Source organism: Triturus cristatus, chromosome 2_2, assembly GCF_964204655.1.
Source record: "Triturus cristatus chromosome 2_2, aTriCri1.1, whole genome shotgun sequence".
Lineage (NCBI taxonomy): Eukaryota > Metazoa > Chordata > Amphibia > Caudata > Salamandridae > Triturus > Triturus cristatus.
In genome coordinates this window covers 562,617,395-562,639,917 of record NC_140582.1, presented here as the reverse complement: position 1 = coordinate 562,639,917, position 22,523 = coordinate 562,617,395, and the positions used below count along the sequence as shown (strand labels likewise).

The window sequence follows — 22,523 nt, the reverse complement described above, 5'->3', positions numbered from 1 at the left end:
GCTGAGCAAATGTGGGGGGCCTGAATGATAAGGCTGAACGGCTGAGGGTGGCAGAAATGTTGAGGTCTCTAGGGTCTAAGGTTATATGCCTACAAGAAACACATGTCCCTTGGGGCAAGAGAGAATTTTTAACCCCTTCTGTGCCCATGATGAGCTGGACTCGTCATGGAGCACAGTCGCGCTGTGCCCATGACGAGTCCAGCTCGTCATGGCACCCACCCACGGGGGAAGCGCTGGCGCTCCCCCCGTGAGTGGTCGATCTTTTTTTTTTTACTGGAAAGGCAGGGGAAGACCTTCCCCTGCCTCCCCCCGGCCCCCCGCGTCATCAATGACGTCAGCGCGCGAGCCGCGCTGACGTCATTGGAGGTCTCCCGTTTGCTCTCCGTGGCGCAGGAAGCAAATGGCTTCCTGCGCGTTGGAGAGTAAAGGTGAGTTTTGGGGCTGGGGAGGGGTTTTTTTTGCATCGGTGGGTTTGGGTTAGGGTGGGGGCACTTTGGTATGCCCAGGCATGCCACGAGGCTCGGCTTCGTTCCTGTGTGCCTGTTGTTGCTTCCCTGTAAAATGGATCCAAATTTGAAAAACGCTCGTCTTTCTAGTTGCTTCCCTGTGAAATGGATCCAAAAATGCCGAGAAATGCCCTTCTTTGTAATTTTTCAAATCCAAAGTGCAGCAGCATGATTTTTGCATCGGTGGGTTTGGATTAGGGTGGAGGCACTGTGGTATGCCCAGGCATGCCACGAGGCTCGGCTTCGTTCCTGTGTGCCTGTTGATGCTTCCCTGTGAAATGGATCCACATTTGAAAAACACTCGTCTTTCTAGTTGCTTCCCTGTGAAATGGATCCAAAAATGCCGAGAAATGCCCTTCTTTGTAATTTTTCAAATCCAAAGTGCCTCAGCATGATTTTTGCATCGGTGGGTTTGGGTTAGGGTGGGGGCACTTTGGTATGGCCAGACATGCCACGAGGCTCGGCTTCGTTCCTGTGTGCCTGTTGTTGCTTCCCTGTGAAATGGATCCAAATTTGAAAAACGCTCGTCTTTCTAGTTGCTTCCCTGTGAAATGTATCCAAAAATGCCGAGAAATGCCCTTATTTTTTTCAAATCCAAAATGCAGCAGCATGTAGAGAAATAGAATTTCTTATATGAGAATAATAGCAAGACAGAGGGGTTGCAAAGTGGCCAGATTGTTTTTTTTACATCCAAATACACCAGCATCACTTTACAGAGTTTGCCAGTGAAGTGCTACTTTCATTTTCTCGTCTTTCTTTGAAGAGCATTGTTGTTTCCAGGTTGGGAGAGTGTACCATTCCTGGAGGTAATGCAATACCTAGTTGATGGGTGGATTGGAAAACACAATATGTACCATGGCTCTGTGTTTATGGATGTGGTCTTTTTATACCATACTGCTTACGTTTCGTAAGGATGTAAGCAATGGACAGTGAAACGGTTCCCTACAGGGCCCTCTAGTCATGTCCATAACTTTTCAGGTGAAACCACTCGCTGATTTCTGAATAGTTAGTGAGAGATCGTTTAGGTAAACATGTTGTTTCTGCTTACATTTCACATGCTTTGCATTCCCTATGAGTGGTTGCTTTTTTTTTTTTTTTTTAGGCAGCATATTACTCTTATCAAGTGCATAATTTGAATTGTGCCACATCCAAGTGTTTATAGCGGGCACAATTAGATTACAGCTGAAGGCAGTGCGAGTTTCAGTGGGCAAGTATGGTGTTCAGTGGGGATGTGGCACTATGGCCAGAGCTGTGGAAATTGGAACTGGGGAACCGGGTTCTGCATTCATGACCAGTCCACCACACCACTGTAGTGAGGGAGCACATTCCCATGCTAGACCGTAGAAGGCCCCACTAGACCTTAGAAGGCTTGATGTCTTAGCACAAGCAGGTGTACCCTAGTGGTGTCAATTGTGGGTTAACCTTGAAGGCCTGTCCACCACAATCCATACTGAAGTCCATCTCAAATATCCCACCTCCCAGTGTTCCCCTGGGTCTCCCGGTAAAAATGATGCCTCACTTGTGTGGGAGGCCCAAGTACCCGCGACAGGTAAGGGCCCAAAACGAAGTGAGGTGACATCAAAATTGCCTATCTCAAAACCACCTGGTTTTGCAAGGGGGGTGACCTGGGTTTTTGGCCCAGTGCTCGGCGGCCATCTAGGGAAACCTACCAAACCCATACATTTCTGAAAACTAGACACCCGGGGGCTTCCAGGGAGGTATGTCTTGCGTGCATCCCCCAATGTTTCCTTACCCAGAATCCCCTGTAAACCTCAATATTAGCTGAAAAAATCGCTTTTTTCACACATTTTTGTGTGGGAAAGTTGTGGCATCACCGGGCTCACTCAAATTTCCCACCTCCCAGCGTTCCCCTGGGTCTCCCGGTAAAAATGGTACCTCACTTGTGTGGGAGGCCCAAGTACCCGCGACAGGCAAGGGCCCAAAGCGTAGTGAGGTGACATCAAAATTGCCTATCTCAAAACCACCTGGTTTTGCAAGGGGGGTCATCTGGGTTTTTGGCCCGGTGCTCGGCGGCCATCTAGGGAAACCTACCAAACCCATACATTTCTGAAAACTAGACACCCGGGGGCTTCCAGGGAGGTATGGCTTGCATGGATCCCCCAACGTTTCCTTACCCAGAATCCCCTGAAAACCTCAATTTTAGCTGAAAAAATCGCTTTTTTCACACATTTTTGTGTGGGAAAGTTGTGGCATCACCGGGCTCACTCAAATTTCCCACCTCCCAGCGTTCCCCTGGGTCTCCCGGTAAAAATGGTACCTCACTTGTGTGGGAGGCCCAAGTACCCGCGACAGGCAAGGGCCCAAAGCGTAGTGAGGTGACATCAAAATTGCCTATCTCAAAACCACCTGGTTTTGCAAGGGGGGTCATCTGGGTTTTTGGCCCGGTGCTCGGCGGCCATCTAGGGAAACCTACCAAACCCATACATTTCTGAAAACTAGACACCCGGGGGCTTCCAGGGAGGTATGGCTTGCATGTATCCCCCAAAGTTTCCTTTCCCAGAATCCTCTGAAAACCTCAATTTTAGCTGAAAAAATTACTTTTTTCACACATTTTTGTGTGGGAAATTTGTGGCATCACCGGGCTCACTCAAATTTCCCACCTCCCAGCGTTCCCCTGGGTCTCCCGGTAAAAATGGTGCCTCACTTGTGTGGGAGGCCCAAGTACCAAGTACGTGGCAGAAGAACAACAGATCATATCATACAAGCTTAAACATTATTTGATATTGTGGAAACATCGGGTGACCAGATGGCTATGATCCTCCTTGAAGCAGAGAAAGTTTTTGATAGAGTGTCGTGCGGTTACCTATGGTACATAATGGAATGAAAAGGGTTTAGCCCACGCTTTATTAAGGCCATAAGAGAATTTTACAATTCTCCCTATGCTAGACTGCAAATTATTGGTCTAGAGTCAGGGTAAATTGATATAACTTGAGGGACTAGACAGGGGTATCCCTGCTCTCCAATTCTGTTTTCCCTTAACATAGATCCATTTTTAGTTCAAATTGCTCAAAACCAAGGTATTAGCCCATTTCGAAATAAGGGAATGAAACCAAGGTGCTTGCATATGCAGATGATGTAGCAGTGGTAACTACTGATCCTGAGAAGTCAATAGTTGAGATCGAGCAATTAGCCAGTGAATATGGAAGGGAATATGGCTATTTATTGAACAGAGAAAGAACACAGATTATCTGTACGGACAATATTGTGCGAACAGACTCTTGCTGGACCGTCACGGCAACTTATCTAGGGATCAAGATCAACCCCAAGGTATCTACTATTCACCATATTAATCTTGAAACATTGATTGGTAAGATTAACACTGATTTAAGGCATATAAATGGACTACACTTATCAATCATAGGTAGATGCAATGTCCCAAAAATGTTAGTTCTGCCTAATGTACTTTATTTGTTTCGATCTATCCATTTTGAGATTGAACTGGTCCTTACTTAGGATGCTAGATGGCATTTGTACACATTTTATATGGCAAAATCAGTAGATTAGGAGATCCCTTAAGATCTTAATCCTCACACAGGAGCAGGGAGGGTGGGCAACTCCCAGTTTTATGTTCTTTTATTAGGCAGTTCTCTTACAACAGAAGGAAGTACTATTTATGGCAGGTAGTGGGAATAGAGAAGACCATGGAAATAGAGCTATCCTGCCTAGCATTTACGAACTGGCGCTTGGTAAAGAAGCCTGGGGGTATCTTCTTTGACAAATAGAGCCGAGCTATTTTAAAAAAGTACGATTTAAAACTGTAATTGTGGCCTGAGCAGTTTGGAAGAAGGCCCAAAATTAATGAAAATTAAACAGTAACAGATATAATCCTATGTGGCGTTCCTTGCTGTTTCCAGCTAATTTTTGTGATGTTATGGGTGGACAATGGGAACAAGACGGGCTTATCATGATAGGGGATTTTTATGCTGCAGACCAAATGTGTTAATTTGAGGAGCTCCAACAAGATTAAGGACCAGCAGAGGAGTCTTCTTTTAAGTATGTACAGGTAAGGGAATTTTTTTAGACATGTTAATGCCAATAAGATTTCCTTGAGAAGAACACCTTTTTGGAGACAATTAGCCAGTTGGATTGCAGGATTGGACAAATATATAGTTTTATAAGGGAAGGGATACACCCATGTATGATCTGGAACAGATCAAATCGAATTGGGTGAAGAAATTAGGAGAGGGGGACATGGATCTGTACATGTTCATTGGGCTAGGAATTAAGGTTTTTCTTTCATCTACCCTGAAAGCTCAGCACTACAAAACAACTCAATACAAATGTTATATGAATGTGAGAAATTGCTGCCTCTAAAGCAGAGTATCCAGGAATACTGGGAAAAGTTGTTCGGGAAGGAGATAAGTATAGGGAGAAGCATTGTCTTTATGACACCAAAAACACACGGTTGAGACTAACCTATTTGAAGATGGGATTTTTACCCAATGGTTTGTAGAAATGGCAGCGAATAAAAAGAAAGAAAATCAGGTTGTCAATAGCCAAGAGACAGAGCAGGAAAGATGGCTAAATATCCCAAGAATAAAAGTAGAATTAGAAGAAATAATCAGAGGATGTTTAGATATTGAGTATGTGTCTCAGTATAAAGCAAAGGAACTGAAATATTTGAGTGAAGAACTTACAAGCTGTGCAGCAAGAACTCTAGAAAAACTAACTCAATTAGCTAAAAATATGAAGTTGATCTTTCAAAAAGTGTCCCATTACAGAAATGTTTGAGGATACTATTGATACTGAAGCTATTGAGACAATGTGTTCTTCGGGGATGCGACAAGACGTTACTGAATAAGTAAAAAGCATTCTTAAATGGAATGATTTTGAGAAATTAGAAAGCAAATGGGGTAAGAAGAATGAGAAGAAAAAGAAGCAATGAGAAGTAGTTGAGGCAAATAATAAGCCACTGACAAGTACCCCAGAGGAAGGAGTAGGATCTGCTTTTACATTAAGATAAATACCAGGTAGAGGATATGTTCAAGGACTTTCGAGCAGAGGCAATTTTCCAGTCTTTATGAATAATTTACCAAAATTGAGAGAGAAGCCTGTACAATGGTACACACAAGGTGGCAGATTTCTTGAAATTGTGGTGTGGATTGATTATAATAAATTATTTGATGTTGTAGTGCCAAGTGACTTGGTGGCTGAAAGTAAATGATGTACAACGGCTGTGATCCAGCGGTAATTACCTGGTAATTTCCCTATTCAAAACCACATTACCTGTGCTTTACCACTGTAAAGAGTGAACATGATGGACCTTTTGATGACCGTGTTTCACCAAACAGGAGACTTTACATAAATCTGAAAATTAAATGCAAACAATATTAGAGGCAATAATGAGAGGGGTGAGTTATTTTAAAGGGTTTTATTTTAAGTCAAAAGTTAAGGTTCTCTCACTCTTTATTCATTAGTCAAATATCAATCAGGTTACAGAATTGAAAAATATCATTAATACAGAACATATTACAGTCTGCATATAAGCATCACATATAAGAAGGGAAATGTGGCGCACAATGTCAGTCAAAACTCTTAAAGAGTTTCTAAGACAAAGAGTAAGTCTTACAAGGTTAATCAATAATTAATAATGGCAAAAATATCCCATAAAGAGAAAAAAATGCAGTTTAGCACCTACAATCTAAATCTCTTCTGATCCTTTCAGCTCTTTCTCTCTCTGACTCTGCTTCGCTGTGCTAGTCTGTGTCTCTGTCTCAAGCTGCACCATAGCCCCCACAGAATGCAGCCCCTCCCTGTCTCTGTGTCCAGCACAGAAACTGGTCCTGGCCCTCAGAAAAAATGGAAAAAAGAGGAGGCAAAAACAAAAGCACTCCTCCCACTTGTAAGCCATATTTCAAGTAAAAGTTCATGTGCTTGGTCCTCATAGCTGGTCCAATCAGAACTTCAAGACACATCATCTCCCCATGGGCTGACTGGATACGTCATTAATCAGGCTTGTTCCTGTTCAAATTTCAGTCTTGTGATTTATGAAAAAAAAAGTGTGTTCCACTCTCGGGAGGGGTGAGGGAGCATCACATCACCCAAACACAACCTGAAGTTTTTACTAATTTTAGTCTTGTTGACTATTTTTCTTTTTTACTGTAAAGATTTTAATTAATTGTACAGTTAATAAATAAATACAAATACAAAGTTTGAGGTTTGCAAGGGATTCTGGGTAACAGAACCGAGTGAGATCCACACAAGTCACCACATCCTGGATTCCCCTGGGTGTCTAGTTTTTAAAAATGTATAGGTTTGCTAGATTTCCTTGGGTGCCAGCTGTGCTAGGATCCAAAATCCACAGGTAGGCACATTCTGATAAAAAGTCTGTGCCTAGTGGACTTTCTGGGGAGGGGGGGAAATTGGGGGCTATTGCTCTGATATGCCCCCAAGGGGGGCAGAAAGACTGGCTATTTTTTTGGGTGGGTGGGGACATTGGGATGCCCATTCTGGGCAGCCCCCACCCCATGTATAAAAAAGCTAGCATAATCACTGGCGTCTAGTGGGCAGATCAGGGGCTATTACCCCCATCTGCCTCCTTGTGGGCATAAAGACTGTAGCATCTTTCTTGGGGGACATGGGGGCATTGGCATATCCATTATAGGCAGCCCTTCACCTGAATTTTGAAAAAATATACCCCTGGTGCCTAGTGGGCTTTCTCCCCCCCGAGGGTGCTGATAAGGGGCTATTGCCCCGTCTGCCTCTGGGGGGTCAGAAAGACTGTGGTAATTTTTTGGGCGGTGGGGTCATTGGCATGCCCATTCTGGGCAGTCCCACCCCGAACTTTGGGGGGAAAAACCCCTGGTGGCTAGGGGGCTTTCGGCACCCCCAGTGGGCAGAAAAGGGGCTAATGCCCCATTTGCCTCCTGGGGGTGGGGGCATTGGCAGGCCAATTCTGGGCAGCCCCTACCCCTAAATATTTTTTTTTTAAATCCCTGGTGCCTTGTGGGCTTTCTGCCCCCACCCCAGGGGCAGATCAGGTGCTATTGCCCCCAGCTGCCTCCTGGGGGGGCAGAAAGACTGTGGCATTTTTGGGGGGGCATTGGCATGCCCATTCTGAGTAGTCCCCGACCCGAACTTTGGAAAAAAATCCCTGATGCCTAGTGGGCTTTCTGACCCCCCCCCTCCACCCAGGATGGGCAGATAAGAAGCTATTGCCCCATCTGCCTCCCAGGGGGGCAGAAAGACTGTAGCATTTTTTGTAACATATTTATTTTAAAAAACCAGGGGCCTAGTGGGCTTTCTGCCCCCTGGGGGGACAGATCAGGGGCATTTGCCCCTATCTGCCTCAGGGGGGGCAGAAAGTCTTATGCCTTCTTTGGGGGGTAGGGTGGGGGCACTGGCATGCCCATTCTGGGCAATACAAAAAAATCCCTGGCATCTACGGTGCTTTCTGCTCCACAAGGGGAGGACAGATTGGGGGCTACTGTCTCCATCTGCCCCCCAGGGGGGGCAGAAAGGCTGTCTGGCAAAACGTAATGGATGGGGGAGCAAAGGCCCTTGCCTAAGAGGCTGCTCCCCGTCCCTGGTGGCTAGTGGGTAGATCCCTGCTTCGGGTTCACCCTCCTGGGGTTGAGATAGCCCCACGAGCACTGAAACCTTGAAACTGAAACTAAGTTTCAGTTTTATTTTCAATGTAATGACGACAGTGCGCCATGCGCGCGATCGTCATTACATTGAAAATCAGCAAAGGGCCTCGGGAGGTTGGGGAAGCTCTTCCCCACCTCCCGAGGACCCACCAAAAAAAGAAAATCCCTCTGCTGTTTGCAGCAAAGCGATTTAGTGCCCCTGTCCTCATGACGGAAAGGTTCAGTCATGAGCAGCAGTGAGCACAGGAGCACTGGTGCTCATTACGGAACCATTCGTCATGACGGAACCATTCCATCATGAGCACCGAAGGGGTTAACAAGGCAGTAGGAATTTAATGGCCAGTAGAGCCCGCTAGGAAACGGGTTTCCTGCTCGTACAAAGAGCAGGCCAACTTCATGTATTTTACGTTTTGTAGAAATATTGTTCCCACATTGGTGATGCTTTCCCTCGTTGGTTACTTGACTATATGAGTACGTACTGAACATTCTTCCTATTTCTCTGATGAAAGTTCTATGTTTTAAATTGACGCAAAACAGTTATCTCATTGCTTTGTGGTGAAGTAAAGAGGGGTTTGAGTGCTGCACAAACACAATTACAGATAACTATCAATGAAATGCATTGTCGAATGGCAGCTCAGTGTTCAATATTTATTCTTTGTAGCATGTGGTCGCACTGAATCTTTAACATTAGTAGTGATAAGTTATTTCTTGGCAGTCAGTTTAAAAAAAACAGAGCAAGAGTCCACTCCTGGGGTTTCTAACTGGCCTTTTTTTCATGCAGGTTCCAAACCCAGGCAGTGGCCAACCTCAGCGTCGTATTTTTCCTCTGGGGTATTGTGTCTGCGGTTCTTCACATCTCCTCGATTGAAGGCAACTCAAAAATTGCTCAAGACATTGCAGATTTCCTGCAATTAAATCAAAACTTCAGCATTAAGGAATTCACAAGGAACAATGGATTTTATCTCAACAAGAGTACCCTTCTCAGATGCGATTTTTTTGGTAAACCATGTTATGCAGAGGTAATCTCGTGTTTAATATTTTTTTCATTAATAATAGCAATTATCTGTCTCTTTAACATCCACCACTTAATGCATGCCATTTGAAGAGCTGGTATACCTTATTTTTTCAATGATACATGTCAGCATTTGCTTAGGCGTATAAATCTTGTTTTCTAAGTCTACATTTTTCTTAGCTTGCTTAATGAAAAGTCCAGGGATGTGGCAGCTACAACAAAACAGTGATCGTTTTTTAGCAATAAGTGTGAACATTTCACGTAATATGAATGTGTGAAATGTTATCATATTTCACATGAAATTGAGCAACTTCTAAACAGGTTGACTATGAATCCTCCAAGTTAGTCAAGAATTGAAAATTCTTTTTGCTTAGTGACTTTTTTTATTGCAAGACTGAGTAAAAATTATCATTGTTGATAAAACAAAGTTTTCCTGGACCGATGGAAATGGGACAGTAATAGAACAAGCAGGGACGAAAAAACTGTGCTGAGTAATAAGAGTAGAAACAAATGCAACTTGCCTTCCGAATTCCTCTGCCAAACACGGGCATGGTTATTCTAAGTGCGAAGTGAAGATATTCCCATTGACCCAGCATTACTGCTGGTTACAATTACAAATACATCAGAATTACCGCATGTGCTTTCATTAAATGCACTGATTGCATGGTATTTATTGTGGTTTTAGTGCCAGTGCAAATAAACATTGGGAAAGCCAATAGGTTTGGCATTGTCCTCTTGCTTTCCAGAAACTATTGTTTTATTTTGTCATGGCTTTTGCAAAACATTATTGTGTTGGAAGCTGATGGGTGTTTGTCAATTTAAAAAAAAAATTGATCAAAGGCAAAAATGTTTTTTGATCTCATAAAATAAAAAACATGACCACAGTACTCCCTGGCACCAAAGGAAACTACTGGGTGTGTGTTAATATGGTCCTTATGAAAGGGCAGCATGCCGTAACTCATAGTAAAGTTAGCCAATGGCTGAATTGGAGTGACACATTGGCCCTTGATGCATGATCGAGTGGGTTGGAGAAAAATGTAAATGGCACAACCACAGAGAAATAGATGAGGTGTAGCTGAAGATCCCTATAAGTAATTATGTCATACACATAATGTATGTAAAATCAGAAGGTGTTGACTAACACAGACCTGAAAAAGCCAATTGTTATGCCACTAACTGCCAGCCTCTTGCCTTTGAGAAGGAAAGAAAGAAAGAAAGAAAGAAAGAAAGAAAGAAAGAAAGAAAGAAAGAAAGAAAGAAAGAAAGAAAGAAAGAAAGGAAAAAGATGAAAAAGGAAAGAAAGTAGAAAATAAGGAAGGAAAGAAGGCAATAAAGAAAGAAGGAAAGTAAGAAGTCAAGAAGGGAAGAAAAAAGATAAAACAACAGAAAGCAAGAAAGGAAAGAGAGAACGAAAGAAAAAGGTTAAAAACAAAAGATAAATATATAAAGAAAGATAGAGAGAGAAAGAAGGAAAGAAAGAAGGCTAGAAAGAAAGAAGGAAAGCAGTAAAGAAAAAAGGAAAGGAAAAAAGAAGGAGGGAAATGAGGTTTGAAAGCAAGAAAGAAGGAAAGAGGGATAGCAAGAAAGAATGAAGGAAAATGGGATGAAAGATAAAAGGAAAGAAGGATTTAAAGAATGAAAGAATAAAGGAAGGCAAGAAAGAAGGAATGAAGAAAAAGGAGAGCAAGAGAAAAGGAAAGAAGCTATGAAAGAAAAAAGGAGATAGGAAAAAGAAGGAAAGGAGGAATGACAGAATGAAAGAAACAAGGAAATAAATTAGAATAAATGAAAGAAAAATGGAGTGAATGATAAAAGGAAAACAAAAAAGGAATGAAAGAATGAAAGAAAAAGGGAAAGAAAGAAAGCAGTAATCAAAGACAATATGAAAGAAAGAAAGAAAAAAGGAAAGATAGACAGAAGGAATGAAAGAAAAAAGGAAATAAGGAATGAAAGTAGGAATGATAGCAAAAAGGAAAGAAAGAAGGAAAGAGGAATGAACAAATAAAAGAAAGCAGGAAAGAAGGAAGGAAAGAAAGAAGGAAAGAAAGAAAGAAAAAAGGAATGAAGGAATAAAAAAGTGTCACATGTGCTGCAAACTAAAGACGACAAAGGCAAGTTTTCTTCCTGGACAAAGAACCATTGGAGATATTGAGTCCATAATAAATGTGTTCTGAAGAACTGTCTGCTTAGGAATTCAAATGTATAATATTGAAGCTCTTGATAACTTAATATCGAACAGTTTCAAATGGATACAATCTGTTATGCTGTGGAAGTCCTTTTGGAGTGTCCTTTGTTTATCTGATAATATTGTATAAACAAAGAACTTTCCCAAATGGAATTTACAACAGCAATGACAGGAGACAGGAACTGAGACAATGTGGAATGTAGCCTGTGGTTACATCTGTTATAAAGCATCCTGCTATCACATCAGACGCTAAACACAAAGGCAACATCAAAGTAATAAATTAAAAACAAAAACTTTGGCACTGAAGGGAACTGGCTTGTGGGCAGAGGTGCTCTTTATGAAAGAGCAAAATGTAGTCACTCAAAGGGAAGCTATCCAGCGACTGAAGTAGGCTGACCTCCTACCTCATGCTGTATGCTGTAGTGGGCGGAAGCAAAATGTGAATGATACACTAGCAGACTAATGGATGTAGAAAGTTGGGTTGATGTGGTCCAAAGGTCCGGCTTTCCCTTCCTGTTATATGTAATACCCTTTTAGTTGTGGGTAGGTCGTCACTCGAGGTTTGGACCTTTCATTGCCTCCATATGAAAGTGTATTTAAAAAGGATAAGTGCGCCCTCCCTCTTATGTTTTGTGTTAGTTAATGCCTTCATCATCAGGTATTCCGCAGTGCAAATAAGACCAAAAGCAAATTATTATACGTATTTGAAGTTGTGAGTATTTTTCTCAATGAAAAATTTCTTCAGTTCATCATTGTTGGAGTGTTTAACATGAATAACAAGTGCCAGAACATTCCTAAGCAGCTGACACGTGTTTTGCCCCCTTATGGCCCATTCGCATGGGACTTTTTCAAGGCTGTGAAAAATACATGAGATATAGTGAGTGATAAGATTGCGGCTGAAATAGAGTCAATCCATCACCAAGTGTGAAGAAAAAAAGCAAAATTCAAAAATTAGGGGAACAAACCAGAAAAAGAAAAAAGAAAAAAGAGGGAAGCACCCAAGTGTTGCAGAGACAATTTGCGTGATCAGGTTAATTGCCATTATTATTTTAGGGGATGTCACAGATTGTGAAACCCAAAAAGAGTTGAGAATATAACTTCATTAAATGAAAACAGTGCATAACAAAAGTGCTGGCAGGCTAGGCATCACAAGCAGATCTGTGCTGAGACAATTGAGAATAGTGGTTTCAGATACAGCCATATTTGGCAATGATAGAGAGAAAGATTTTAAGTTACGTTAATAATTTAATAAAAGTGCACGTATACCCAAAGGTGTCTTGGCACTGACTCAGAGTAACAAATACAGAGATTGAATTGAAACAAAGTTGTTGAAAAGCCAGGTTTTAAGGAGCTTTGTGAAGCTTTGTGGAGCGACTTTGATGTTGAAGGGTAGGAGATTCCAGAGTTTAGAGGCTCCTGAAGCAAAGCAACTTCCGCCCACAGAGATTGTTTGAGATACTCCGGGCCAGAGTTGGGAAGGGCTTTATAGTTAGGGCAAAGTGCATTACATTTAATTTGGTTACCTACTGATAACCAGTGGAGTCCTTTAATGGCTTGGGAGAACGAATTAACTGTAGGAAGGTCAAGAAGAAGTCTGGCTGCCGCATTCTGTAAAGACTGCAGTTTGCTCAAATATTCCTTTTGAAGGTTTAAGTACAGACCGTTGCAGTAGTTTCAGTTTGCTAAGACTAATAAAGTGATTACTCTTTACTTCGAGTTTGGGGCAATGAAGGGAAGGATTTTCCTGATTATTATAAGGTACTGAAATTAAGCTTGTCATTGATTGTGACTCCATGTTTTTGCTTTTAGGAATGGGGATGGGAGTGCTTCTATTTCTGAAGGTCAGCAGGTAGGGGTCCACAACTGTGGGTAATTTCAAAAGAGGAAAACTTTGGTTTTGTCTGAGTTCAGTTTAAGGCAATGTTTGCTCATCCAGCCGCCAATAGCTCTCATACAGTTATGAAGTTGGAGGCTTGTGTGGTTAACATTGTTGGAGGCAGACAGCACAATTTGTATGTCATCTGCATAGGAAGTGGGTGAGAATACAAAGGACCTAATGAGAGAGGGTAATTCAGTGATATATATTTTGAAGAGTAAGGGGCTAAGTGAGGACCCCTGTGGGACCCCATAAAGAAGGGAGAACGGTTTGGAGTTGAAACTATCCAGCATTACTGGGTGTTCTCTGCTCCTCAGAAATGATCCCATAAGTGCAAGAGCTCTGTTATTAATGCCCAGATGTTCGAGGTGGTAGATCAGTGTCGAATGATCCACTGCATTGAAGGCTGCAGGTTAGTCAAAAAGGATGAGGGCTGCCGTGCCTCCCTCATCCAAAGCAATCCGTAACTCATCAGTGGCTTTGATCAGTGCGGTCTTATTGCTGTACCCAGCTCTAAATCTAAATTGAGTGGAATCCAATAAGTGATTGAATTGAATGTATTGAGTCAGTTGAGTGTTCTTAATTTTCTCCACCATCGTCGCAGAAAAGGGCAGTCTTGAAATAGGGTGGTAGTTGGCTGGGTTTTCCGGGTCCAGATTGGGTTTTTTGAGAAGTGGAAGGATGGAGGCCTTCTTCCACATAGTGGGGAAGATTCCCATTACAAGCATCTTGTTAAATATGTTGGTCAAACATGGAGCTAAGGGTTCAGGAATCCGCTTTAGAATGAAGGGAGGGCAAGGATCATAAGGAGATTCTGATTTGTTAGACTGGATGAGCTTAAGCACTTCCGTGGAGGTAGTGGTAGTAAGTTCACTAAGACTAACTTGAGTGGGATTGATCAATGTGTTTGATTCATTGCTGAGGCAGTGTACAATTAGAGAGTGTTTGCTGAGATCACTAGGGGCCTCATTAGGATGTTGGTCGGGAAGCCTCCAACTGCAGGTCAGAGGCTTTCTGACCGACATCCCTGGTTTGACTTCCGACTGCCTAATTACAATGTAGGTGGTCGAAAGTTAAATTGGCCAGTCATTCTGGCTGGCTTCCAATGGGTTCAAGGAGCCCGTTGGCCAGCCAGAAACCTCAACTTAATCCCTATGGACTGTGATTCCACCGTCGGTATTATGATGTCGGTTTCAGACAGGCTTTCCATATCAGGCTTTCCGACATGGAAAGCCTGTCAGAAAGTGACTTTGTGGGTCGCTAGCAGAGCCCCCTTCTCCCTACGTCCTCTGGTTGGGGGCCGAGCCCCCCCCCCCTGTAAATCCCTGCATCGTGTGGCAGGCACCTTGGGAACCGCCAGCAGCACATGCTCCCATAGACAAATGAGAGTTTGAGACTGCACCATGTGCGTCGCATCTTAATACAGTGTTTGAACTGCTGACCTATGGTTGGTCAGTTCCCACACGGAAACTGTGTTGAGCGGACTCAAGTTCACCCGACATCGTAATAAGGGCCTAGGTGTGGATGAGGTAAACAAGCTGTAGATTTGACATACTTTAACGCAAAGGTGGTGGGCTATGTTATCACAAAAAATGTGACTATTATTAGTTCTTTAGTCTCAGGAAGTTTAGATAGCTTGCTTATTACCTGAAATAATTCCCTCTCTGAGTTTTTGGAGGATTCAATTTGGTGGGCAAAAAATTCATATAGGCCTTTGTATTTCTGAAAGAGGAAGTTTTTAGATTGTTTTTCTCCATTTCCTCTCCTGCCTTCTACACTTTTTAGGTCTTGGCTCGAAGGCTGCGCTTGCGCAGTCTCGCTCCGAGATTTAATGACTTGGAGAAGAGGGGCTTGAACCCGCCCCTCTTCTCCCCTCTTCTCCATTGGCTGGCCTCTTGAATGCTGGCCAGCCATTGGAGAAGAGGTTTGTCTCTCCGAATAGGCCCCGTCCTTTTCGGATTCGGGGGCGTGTTTTTTGCTACTTTTCCAATTATCTCCTCCAGCCAATGGCAAGAGGAGAGAAAAGAATAACACGCCCCCGAATCCGAAACCGCCGCTGCCTTTCTCCGAGGCATTTCTGCTTCGCCTCGGAGGAAGGCGGCGGTGTTCATGGCGTTCTCTCCCCCTGCTCTTGGCTCCCGTGTTGGCTTTTACAAACACGCTTGGAACCACACGTAGGTTACACATGACAACTGACTTACTTGATCCTCAGTTCACTAACACCATTGTCAACACGGCAAGGGCACCATGTTTCCGTTTTAAAAGTATCACTTTTAGTAAATAACACTAAATACAAAGAAACAATGTGATGGACTGAGGAGAAACGCTCTCGAGTGTTAAATATGCTTTTTTTCCAATGTTGATGTTTGTTTGTTCCACTATTTACATGCCAAATATTGACACAAGCTCGGCTACTGTACGGGATCGTAGAACCAGAGCTGAGCCCTCTTAATTTATTGTCTCGTCCACTTCTAACATTTTGGCAAACGTATCTTCATTAGTGTGAAGCCCCACGTGCCTTTGTTTTGGTTGACCCGGTCGCTAGCTCGGTGCTACTGCAACAGCCGGCGGAACGCTGATGCTCATTGGATGACAGCCGGCAATAGGCTTCCGTACCTTCCTTCTCTCGATGCACTTTTCCGGAGATAGCCAAAGCACCGAAGACGTCATGTTCAGCGACAGCCCTAAAGGGCTTGGTAAAAAAAAAAGAAGTACAAAGAGAAAGGAAAAGAGAAAGAGGCGGTGGCCCTGTCTGTACCCGAGGCAACCGGGACGCGGCACTCTTCACCCCCACCCCACACACAGTCCCTCCCGCGACCCCTCCTACTCCTGGAGCCCGGCAGACATGGCGGCCAACATGTACCGCGTCAGAGGTATGTGGGGGATGATGAATGGGAGCAGGAAGCAGCCGCTGCGCCGCACTGACAGCAGCAGTGATAGGAGCAGAAGTGCGGCGGGGCGGGGGCGACGGCGGAGGGGATGGCATGACCAGTGAGAGCATCCCTGGCAGCAATAATAGCATCATAACGCACCACACGTTGTACAGCTTTGCAGTATCGCCCAGCGTTGCTGCAGGCCCGTACCACTCCAGTGCACATCATGCAGCATTAGAATAGAACACACTGACCCTGCGTACCCTGAGGCGGCACCTGTAACTTCAACCGGAGGGCCCCGACACCACCTTCCCCCGTTCACACACGTGTGTGGGCCATGGAGATGCTCTTGTTCTGTTTGTTGACCCCAGCAAGTAGGTGCCCTCACTCAAAAGATGGGGTTTGTGACGTTCGACCGCCCACCCAAAGTAGACACTCCTCTATTAAGTCGCCTTTAAACACTATTTGAAGTAGTAATAAAAGTAAATTGTAGAGCAGTGCCACCTACTTTGGGTAACCAATATGTACACGTGGCCTGAGCAAGTAATGCTTTCTAAAACTGTTAGGGAATTGCAACAAAAAAAAAGTAATGGGAGGCTGGTATAGCGAAGGTAGCGTCGCCACTAAAAAATAAAGGACAGCACCAACAGAGGCTGTGGAGGGGCAAAACTGACAGAATACTATTTTATCTTAAAGTAGCACACCGGTAACCTGAGTGGAGCAGAAGGCGCCCTGGCAGATAATCTGCAAGCAAACCAAAACCATAGTGATTTACCAGAACGAGAGCAGTGTCAGTACCTGGTAAAGTGTAAGAAACATTTAGCAGCGGTGGAAGATGTCTTGTCTACTTTTCTATGCAACTTTGTTTTTTTGTATCTCCAATAAGCACTATTTGCTGGGCTTTTAAGGATCTGGGACATGTTAGGTCCTGTTGTTTTTGCGTAGTGTTTCAGTACTGGGTTCAATAGTTTCTAAATATTTTCTTCTCTTTTTAAAGCATATTAATTTTTTATCCATTCTTAGTATGCGCCACAGTTTGTGTACCATTACTTCATGGTGGGCAGAAGTGTCTATGCCCCTTTAGCCGTAATCGTTTAACTACCAGTAGGGGTACGTTAAGCAGTTTTCCTTGAATACCCCCATTTGATCCCCATCATCCATCCCAACAACACTGTGTCAGGAATCCTGGGTAGTGGCATGTCCACGATTTCATCCATTGCATGTAATACTTCGACCCAATATGTTCTTAATTTCGGGCAGTCCTATATGATATGTGTTGTCATTAAGTCTTAGGCTGCACATCTACATCTAATACTTATCTGAATATTCTGGCTACTAGTTGTCATCTTTTACTTTTCTCAATCATTGTTCAATCTCAGTTAGTGGGTATTTTGCTGCTTCTGTTGTCTGTGTGTGCATGACCTAGTGTCTGATCGGTGCATATTTATCCATTTCTGTTTCCCCCGAACCATAGTCTGTTTTAAGTTGTTCAACTGTTTTTAATCTTCCTTTAATAAAAGAAGTTTCCAATGGAGAGGCATCATCTTCCAGCTTTTAAACAAATACCTCCCTAGCCTGCTATGGGCAAATTTGTGGGTCCCAAGTTGTGGTATGTAGGGCAAGGGGTGTTTGTGAGTCAATCGGTTTCTCCTAGGTTAGAGGTTCTTAAAGGTTTAGCATATGTGGACCACCACTGATTCACTACGGGAAGCCGTGGACCCTCGCTTAAACATTTTCTATTATTTGAAGCTCAAAACATTACATAGATACGGAAACAAGTATACATCTAACCTATAAACAAATGATGAAATATTTGATTTCATTCACTAGCAAAGCATTGCAACCATTGAGATTTTAATGGGAAGTTTGGAACTTTTTAAAGGGTAGTTTCTTTTTTAAAAGATGAAGCAATATGCCAGACTATAGTATACCGCTTTGTCGTTTTTACTCCTAATGCATGCTTTTTTCTTCTTCGGCACATAGCAGTGCTGCTTTAATTTGGAACACCAATCATCCATGCTAGATTCCCTTTGCTTTACTAGCAGTGCTCTCACAAGTCAAGATAAGAATACCAACTACATTTTTATCTACTGTAAGAAATTGTATTATCACTTTCACTCTCTCTTTCACTACCTCTCTCTCTATCTCACTACATCACAACATCACTCTATGCTTATATATCACTACCTCACAACATCCCTCTCCCTCACTACCTCACTCTTTCACTACCTCACTCTATCTCACTACCTCACTCTCTATCTACCTCACTCTCTATCTCACTACCTCACTCTCTATCTACCTCACTCTCTCACTACCTCACTCTCTATTTCAATACCTCACTCTCTCTCTCTATCTCACTACCTCACTCTCTCTCTGCTAATGCAATAGGTATCACATAAGCAAAAAAAAAAAAAGCTAATGCCAATAGAAATGACAATACCATTTATTTAGGGATACAAAAATGATAAAAAAAATAATGAGCAATACCAATAGCTCTACCTATTATATTGCCGAGACCATTGCATTGTAAATGCTTGTTTTAATAGGCGGAGAGCCTCAGTAAACCATGGAGCAGAAGGTTTCTTCCTGCCTGCTTTGGATCTTTTAAGTGGGACAGCTTTAGAGATTGCAGAGCTTAGTCACTCTGAGTATTCAAGTGAGGCAAGCTCTGGGTCAGATGAAAGCATGGGCTGTGCATAAGAAAGCTTTTGCAGCAGTACATTGTAGTCTGTGTTGTTCCAGATGTGGTAGCTAGTACGGCTGGTGTTATTTTTTTCTATTTTGGATAGAAGAGGGGATGTTAAGTTCAAATGTGATGGCAGTATGGTTGGACCGAGTAAGTGGAAGAAAGTCCTTAATGGTAATAAGTCGATTATTTGAGAAAATGGCATCTAAAGTGTGGCCAGCTGAGTCTGTGGGCTGGTGCAGGAGTTGTGGAAGACTTATGGCATTCATGGTTTCTAAGGTAGCCACAGTGTCTTTGTCCTTGAGAAGACCAAGGTGAAAATCAAAATCACCTAATATAGTGTAGTCACTATTGAAGGCCCTGACGTCAAGGAAGGTGCTTATGGATTGGAGGAATCAACTTCTCTGGCCTGGTGGGTGACAGATGAGTAGTCCTCTGAAGGACTCGTTGTTGGTTACTTCTCAGCATAAGGTCACTTCTAGTCTTGAAGCAGTCTTTAAAGTTAATCCATAACCCTCTGCCTCTTTTTAAGGGTCCAGTCTAAAAATAGAATACCTTGGGGTGAGTGGGTGGGGGGATATTGATGAGGTCTGGGCGGAATGATTAATTTACTCACGTTTCTGTGATAAAAATAATGCCTAGCTGATGGCCCTCTATGAATTCTGCCAGTCCTTGTGCATGTTTCACTAGAGAGCGGGCTTAACAAGCGAGCAGAGAATTTTCAAATGCGCCTCGTTAAGACCACTGTTCCTCTGGGCGGTTTGCAGTGATCTGATGAGGGAAATTAAATACCCGCAATTGCTACATGAAGCATTAATCCCTAGACATAGCTGCATGGGGTCAGTACTGATACAGCCTTTTTTTGAAGTGTTGAGCGAGCAAAGTTCATTACTTGAAAGGGTGATTCTGTTTAGCCTCTCTGGTTTGAAACAGAACGGGTTCCCGGCACGATATGGGCGAAGGTGGGCTTGGCTTAGGCGCGCTCGCGGAGCCGGATGCACCAGGCTGCGTTTTAAATAGTGCCCAACTGACGGGGGTGTGGCTACAGAAACCAGCGCCGGACCTCGACGATTCTTTAAAACAGGTGAGCAAATGAAAAGTGGCAAACCTGGGGCCCAGAACCCCACTAACCTTACACAGGCTTCCCTGCGAGGGATAGGTACTGGGAACAGCAAATAATGAAATCAGAGATGAGTAAGTATAAAAGAATAAAAGCATAGGAGGGACTGACCTCTCCAATTTTGCACCCAACGTCGGGAGCCAGGCAACTTAAAACTGGAAGCGAGAACCGAAAGCACCCGCTTCCTACAAGGATAGAAAAGGCACTTAGAAATGCCTATAGCGTCCGTGATGCTCTGCTGAAATGTAGTTGCAAACATCCAGGTGTTCTTCCATTAGAAATAATAGTATACAGATAGTAAGGAAATATGTATAGGTGCGCATCTGTACTAAGGAAAGAATTACAGCAGGGAACAACAAACACAAATACCCCGTAAATACTTCAGAATTAAGTCATCTAGGTTCCCTTTTGTGTATTCCTTTTTTTAGATATTCGATGATAATCAATTGGCAAATTCCATCTAAACAGAAATAAAATGAAATGCAGCCAGTAAACTAACCATTGCAGCAGAAAGGTATATGCCACTGGTAGAATGTAAATTTTCATATTATCAAGAAACATATCCTAAGTAGTTGAAGGATAGGGTATCAAAGAGTGTGTCTATATAAATGCATCCCAGGATGGTTCTAGGTAGGGTGGTGCTACATAAGCAGCCAAGTAAATACAGGCTAAGGCATCATAGACAAGTGTCTATATAAATACAACCCAGATTAGTTCTAGGTAGGACAGGGGCACATGAGTATCCCTGTGCATTGTGGCTTATATAGAGGGACACCAAATGGCTGCATTCCATGGTCTGAAAAGTAATTGCATTAATCTATCAGTGAGGCGGATCGCAATAACACCAGTCTCTCAATTTGCCCATGGGCGGGATGGGACCTGGTACAGTTTAAAACTGAACTCTTCAAGTTCGGCAGGAGGTTGAAATTACATTCTTTCTTTGCTGACAAGGCACAACACAAACCACCAACAACAATCTACCAACCAAAAACCAGCAACCTGACTACTAAGGAGTTCGAAGCATCCACTTACCGACAAATCTATCAGAAGAGGAAGAGGATCAGGATATTTAATTATCTGAAATTTCTACAGATCAAGGAATTGACATCCGACATTCAAAACCATCTATTTTACCCACAAAGTCATACTTCATGCCTATCCTGCCACCTGGAAATACAGTTGACGCCTTCTTCACGGCCGTGCTGAGGGACCTTGACAAGGAACATCAGAAATGTCTATCTTAAAGGAAATGCCTACCTTCAAACATTACATTTAAACAATGACATACACTTACAGAACTTCGAGAAGACCAAGATACAATAATCAAAGAAGCTGACAAAGGCGGCATTGTGGTCCCTCTGAACAAAGAAGACTACCTTCATGAAGCCTACCAACACCTGACTGATGAAAAGTGCTATCTTATAAGTATAAAAAACAACACAAAATATGAGCGATTATACCTAACAGTCTCTTTCATCCAAAACCAAAAGTTAAATGAGTAACAAAGGCAAAACTTTATAAAAACAGACTTTAAGGACATCGAGACTTCAAAACACTACATGGAAGGAAATATAAACGGAAGGAAGGCAAACTTAAAATACAGATTTTTTTTTTAATTATATCAACCCACTACAAATGCAAATGACGCCAGAGAGAACCGCCTGACCACCATAACAAATATTCACTGCACACAGGGGGTAGCAGTTATACACTCCAATACCTATCACACCAATCCTCTCAGGCACACCCAGCTGTCAACATGAAGGCTGCTGTCTTGTAAGCTTGTACAGAAAGCCTTGCTGCTGGGTGGAGAGGCCATGCACTGGGCTTAAAAGCAAAACCATTTTCTCTACACACGAGAATGCCCACGATTGCCAGAACAAGACTCAATCCATTAAACGTGGCACGATCCTGTAAAATAAGGACATTCCACGCAGCATAGAGAAATGTATCTCACAACGTGGCTCCTGGTGTTTATGGCGTCACCATTCCTCTGACTCCCCCCATAAATTCTCATCGTATCTGCAGCTGTTCAGTGTTATGCCGCTGCATGTTTCTGTGGTCTACAATCATGCTGTCATTTGTGTGATTTTTACACCAATACAGGAACAGACATAACACAACAGGAACATTACTGAAGGGTGTGAGCGGTGGCCTCTTAGTCGATTATGACATTTATCATTTGCATTGATGAAGTGTATCATATGATTGTAATGAAGCCTATGATTCGCATTTATTGTGTACATCAATCCCGTATCTGTCATTGTGTTGCCATATTTTTGGGAATACCTGATGCAGAATGACACTACTTGACTCCATGCCACGTTCGATGACTCGCTGTTCTGCAGAGTATATGGTAGAACCCATATTTCACATCTCCATATTCAGCTACTCTACTGCTAGCAAATAAACATTGGTATGGAAAAATAGCCATCAAAGAGATAAACAATTCATATTTCCTACTGTGCATCCCCTATAGGTGGCGTTGGATATCCTCAGATGCTCATTAACCCACTCAGAACACCAACCACTGCACGTGAGCATAGTTCCAACGGGGATGCGTTTGAACCAATGAAATTGTAGTGGACGCATTTGAAGAATGGACCTTTCCTGTATCTGCACTGGAGGGGGGGGTTGCCCTTAAGAAAAGATGTA

The 22,523-nt window shown here is 43.0% G+C and overlaps 1 protein-coding gene across 1 annotated transcript in view; it reads left to right on the top strand.

Moving 5' to 3' along the window:
- ASIC5 (acid sensing ion channel subunit family member 5) overlaps nt 1-22,523 on the top strand; it is a 612,782-nt gene that overhangs the window by 211,474 nt on the left and 378,785 nt on the right. Inside the window, exon 3 of the mRNA XM_085641714.1 lies at nt 8,898-9,135. Coding sequence (XP_085497840.1) covers nt 8,898-9,135 — 238 coding nt within the window. The remainder of the gene's footprint in view (nt 1-8,897; nt 9,136-22,523) is intronic.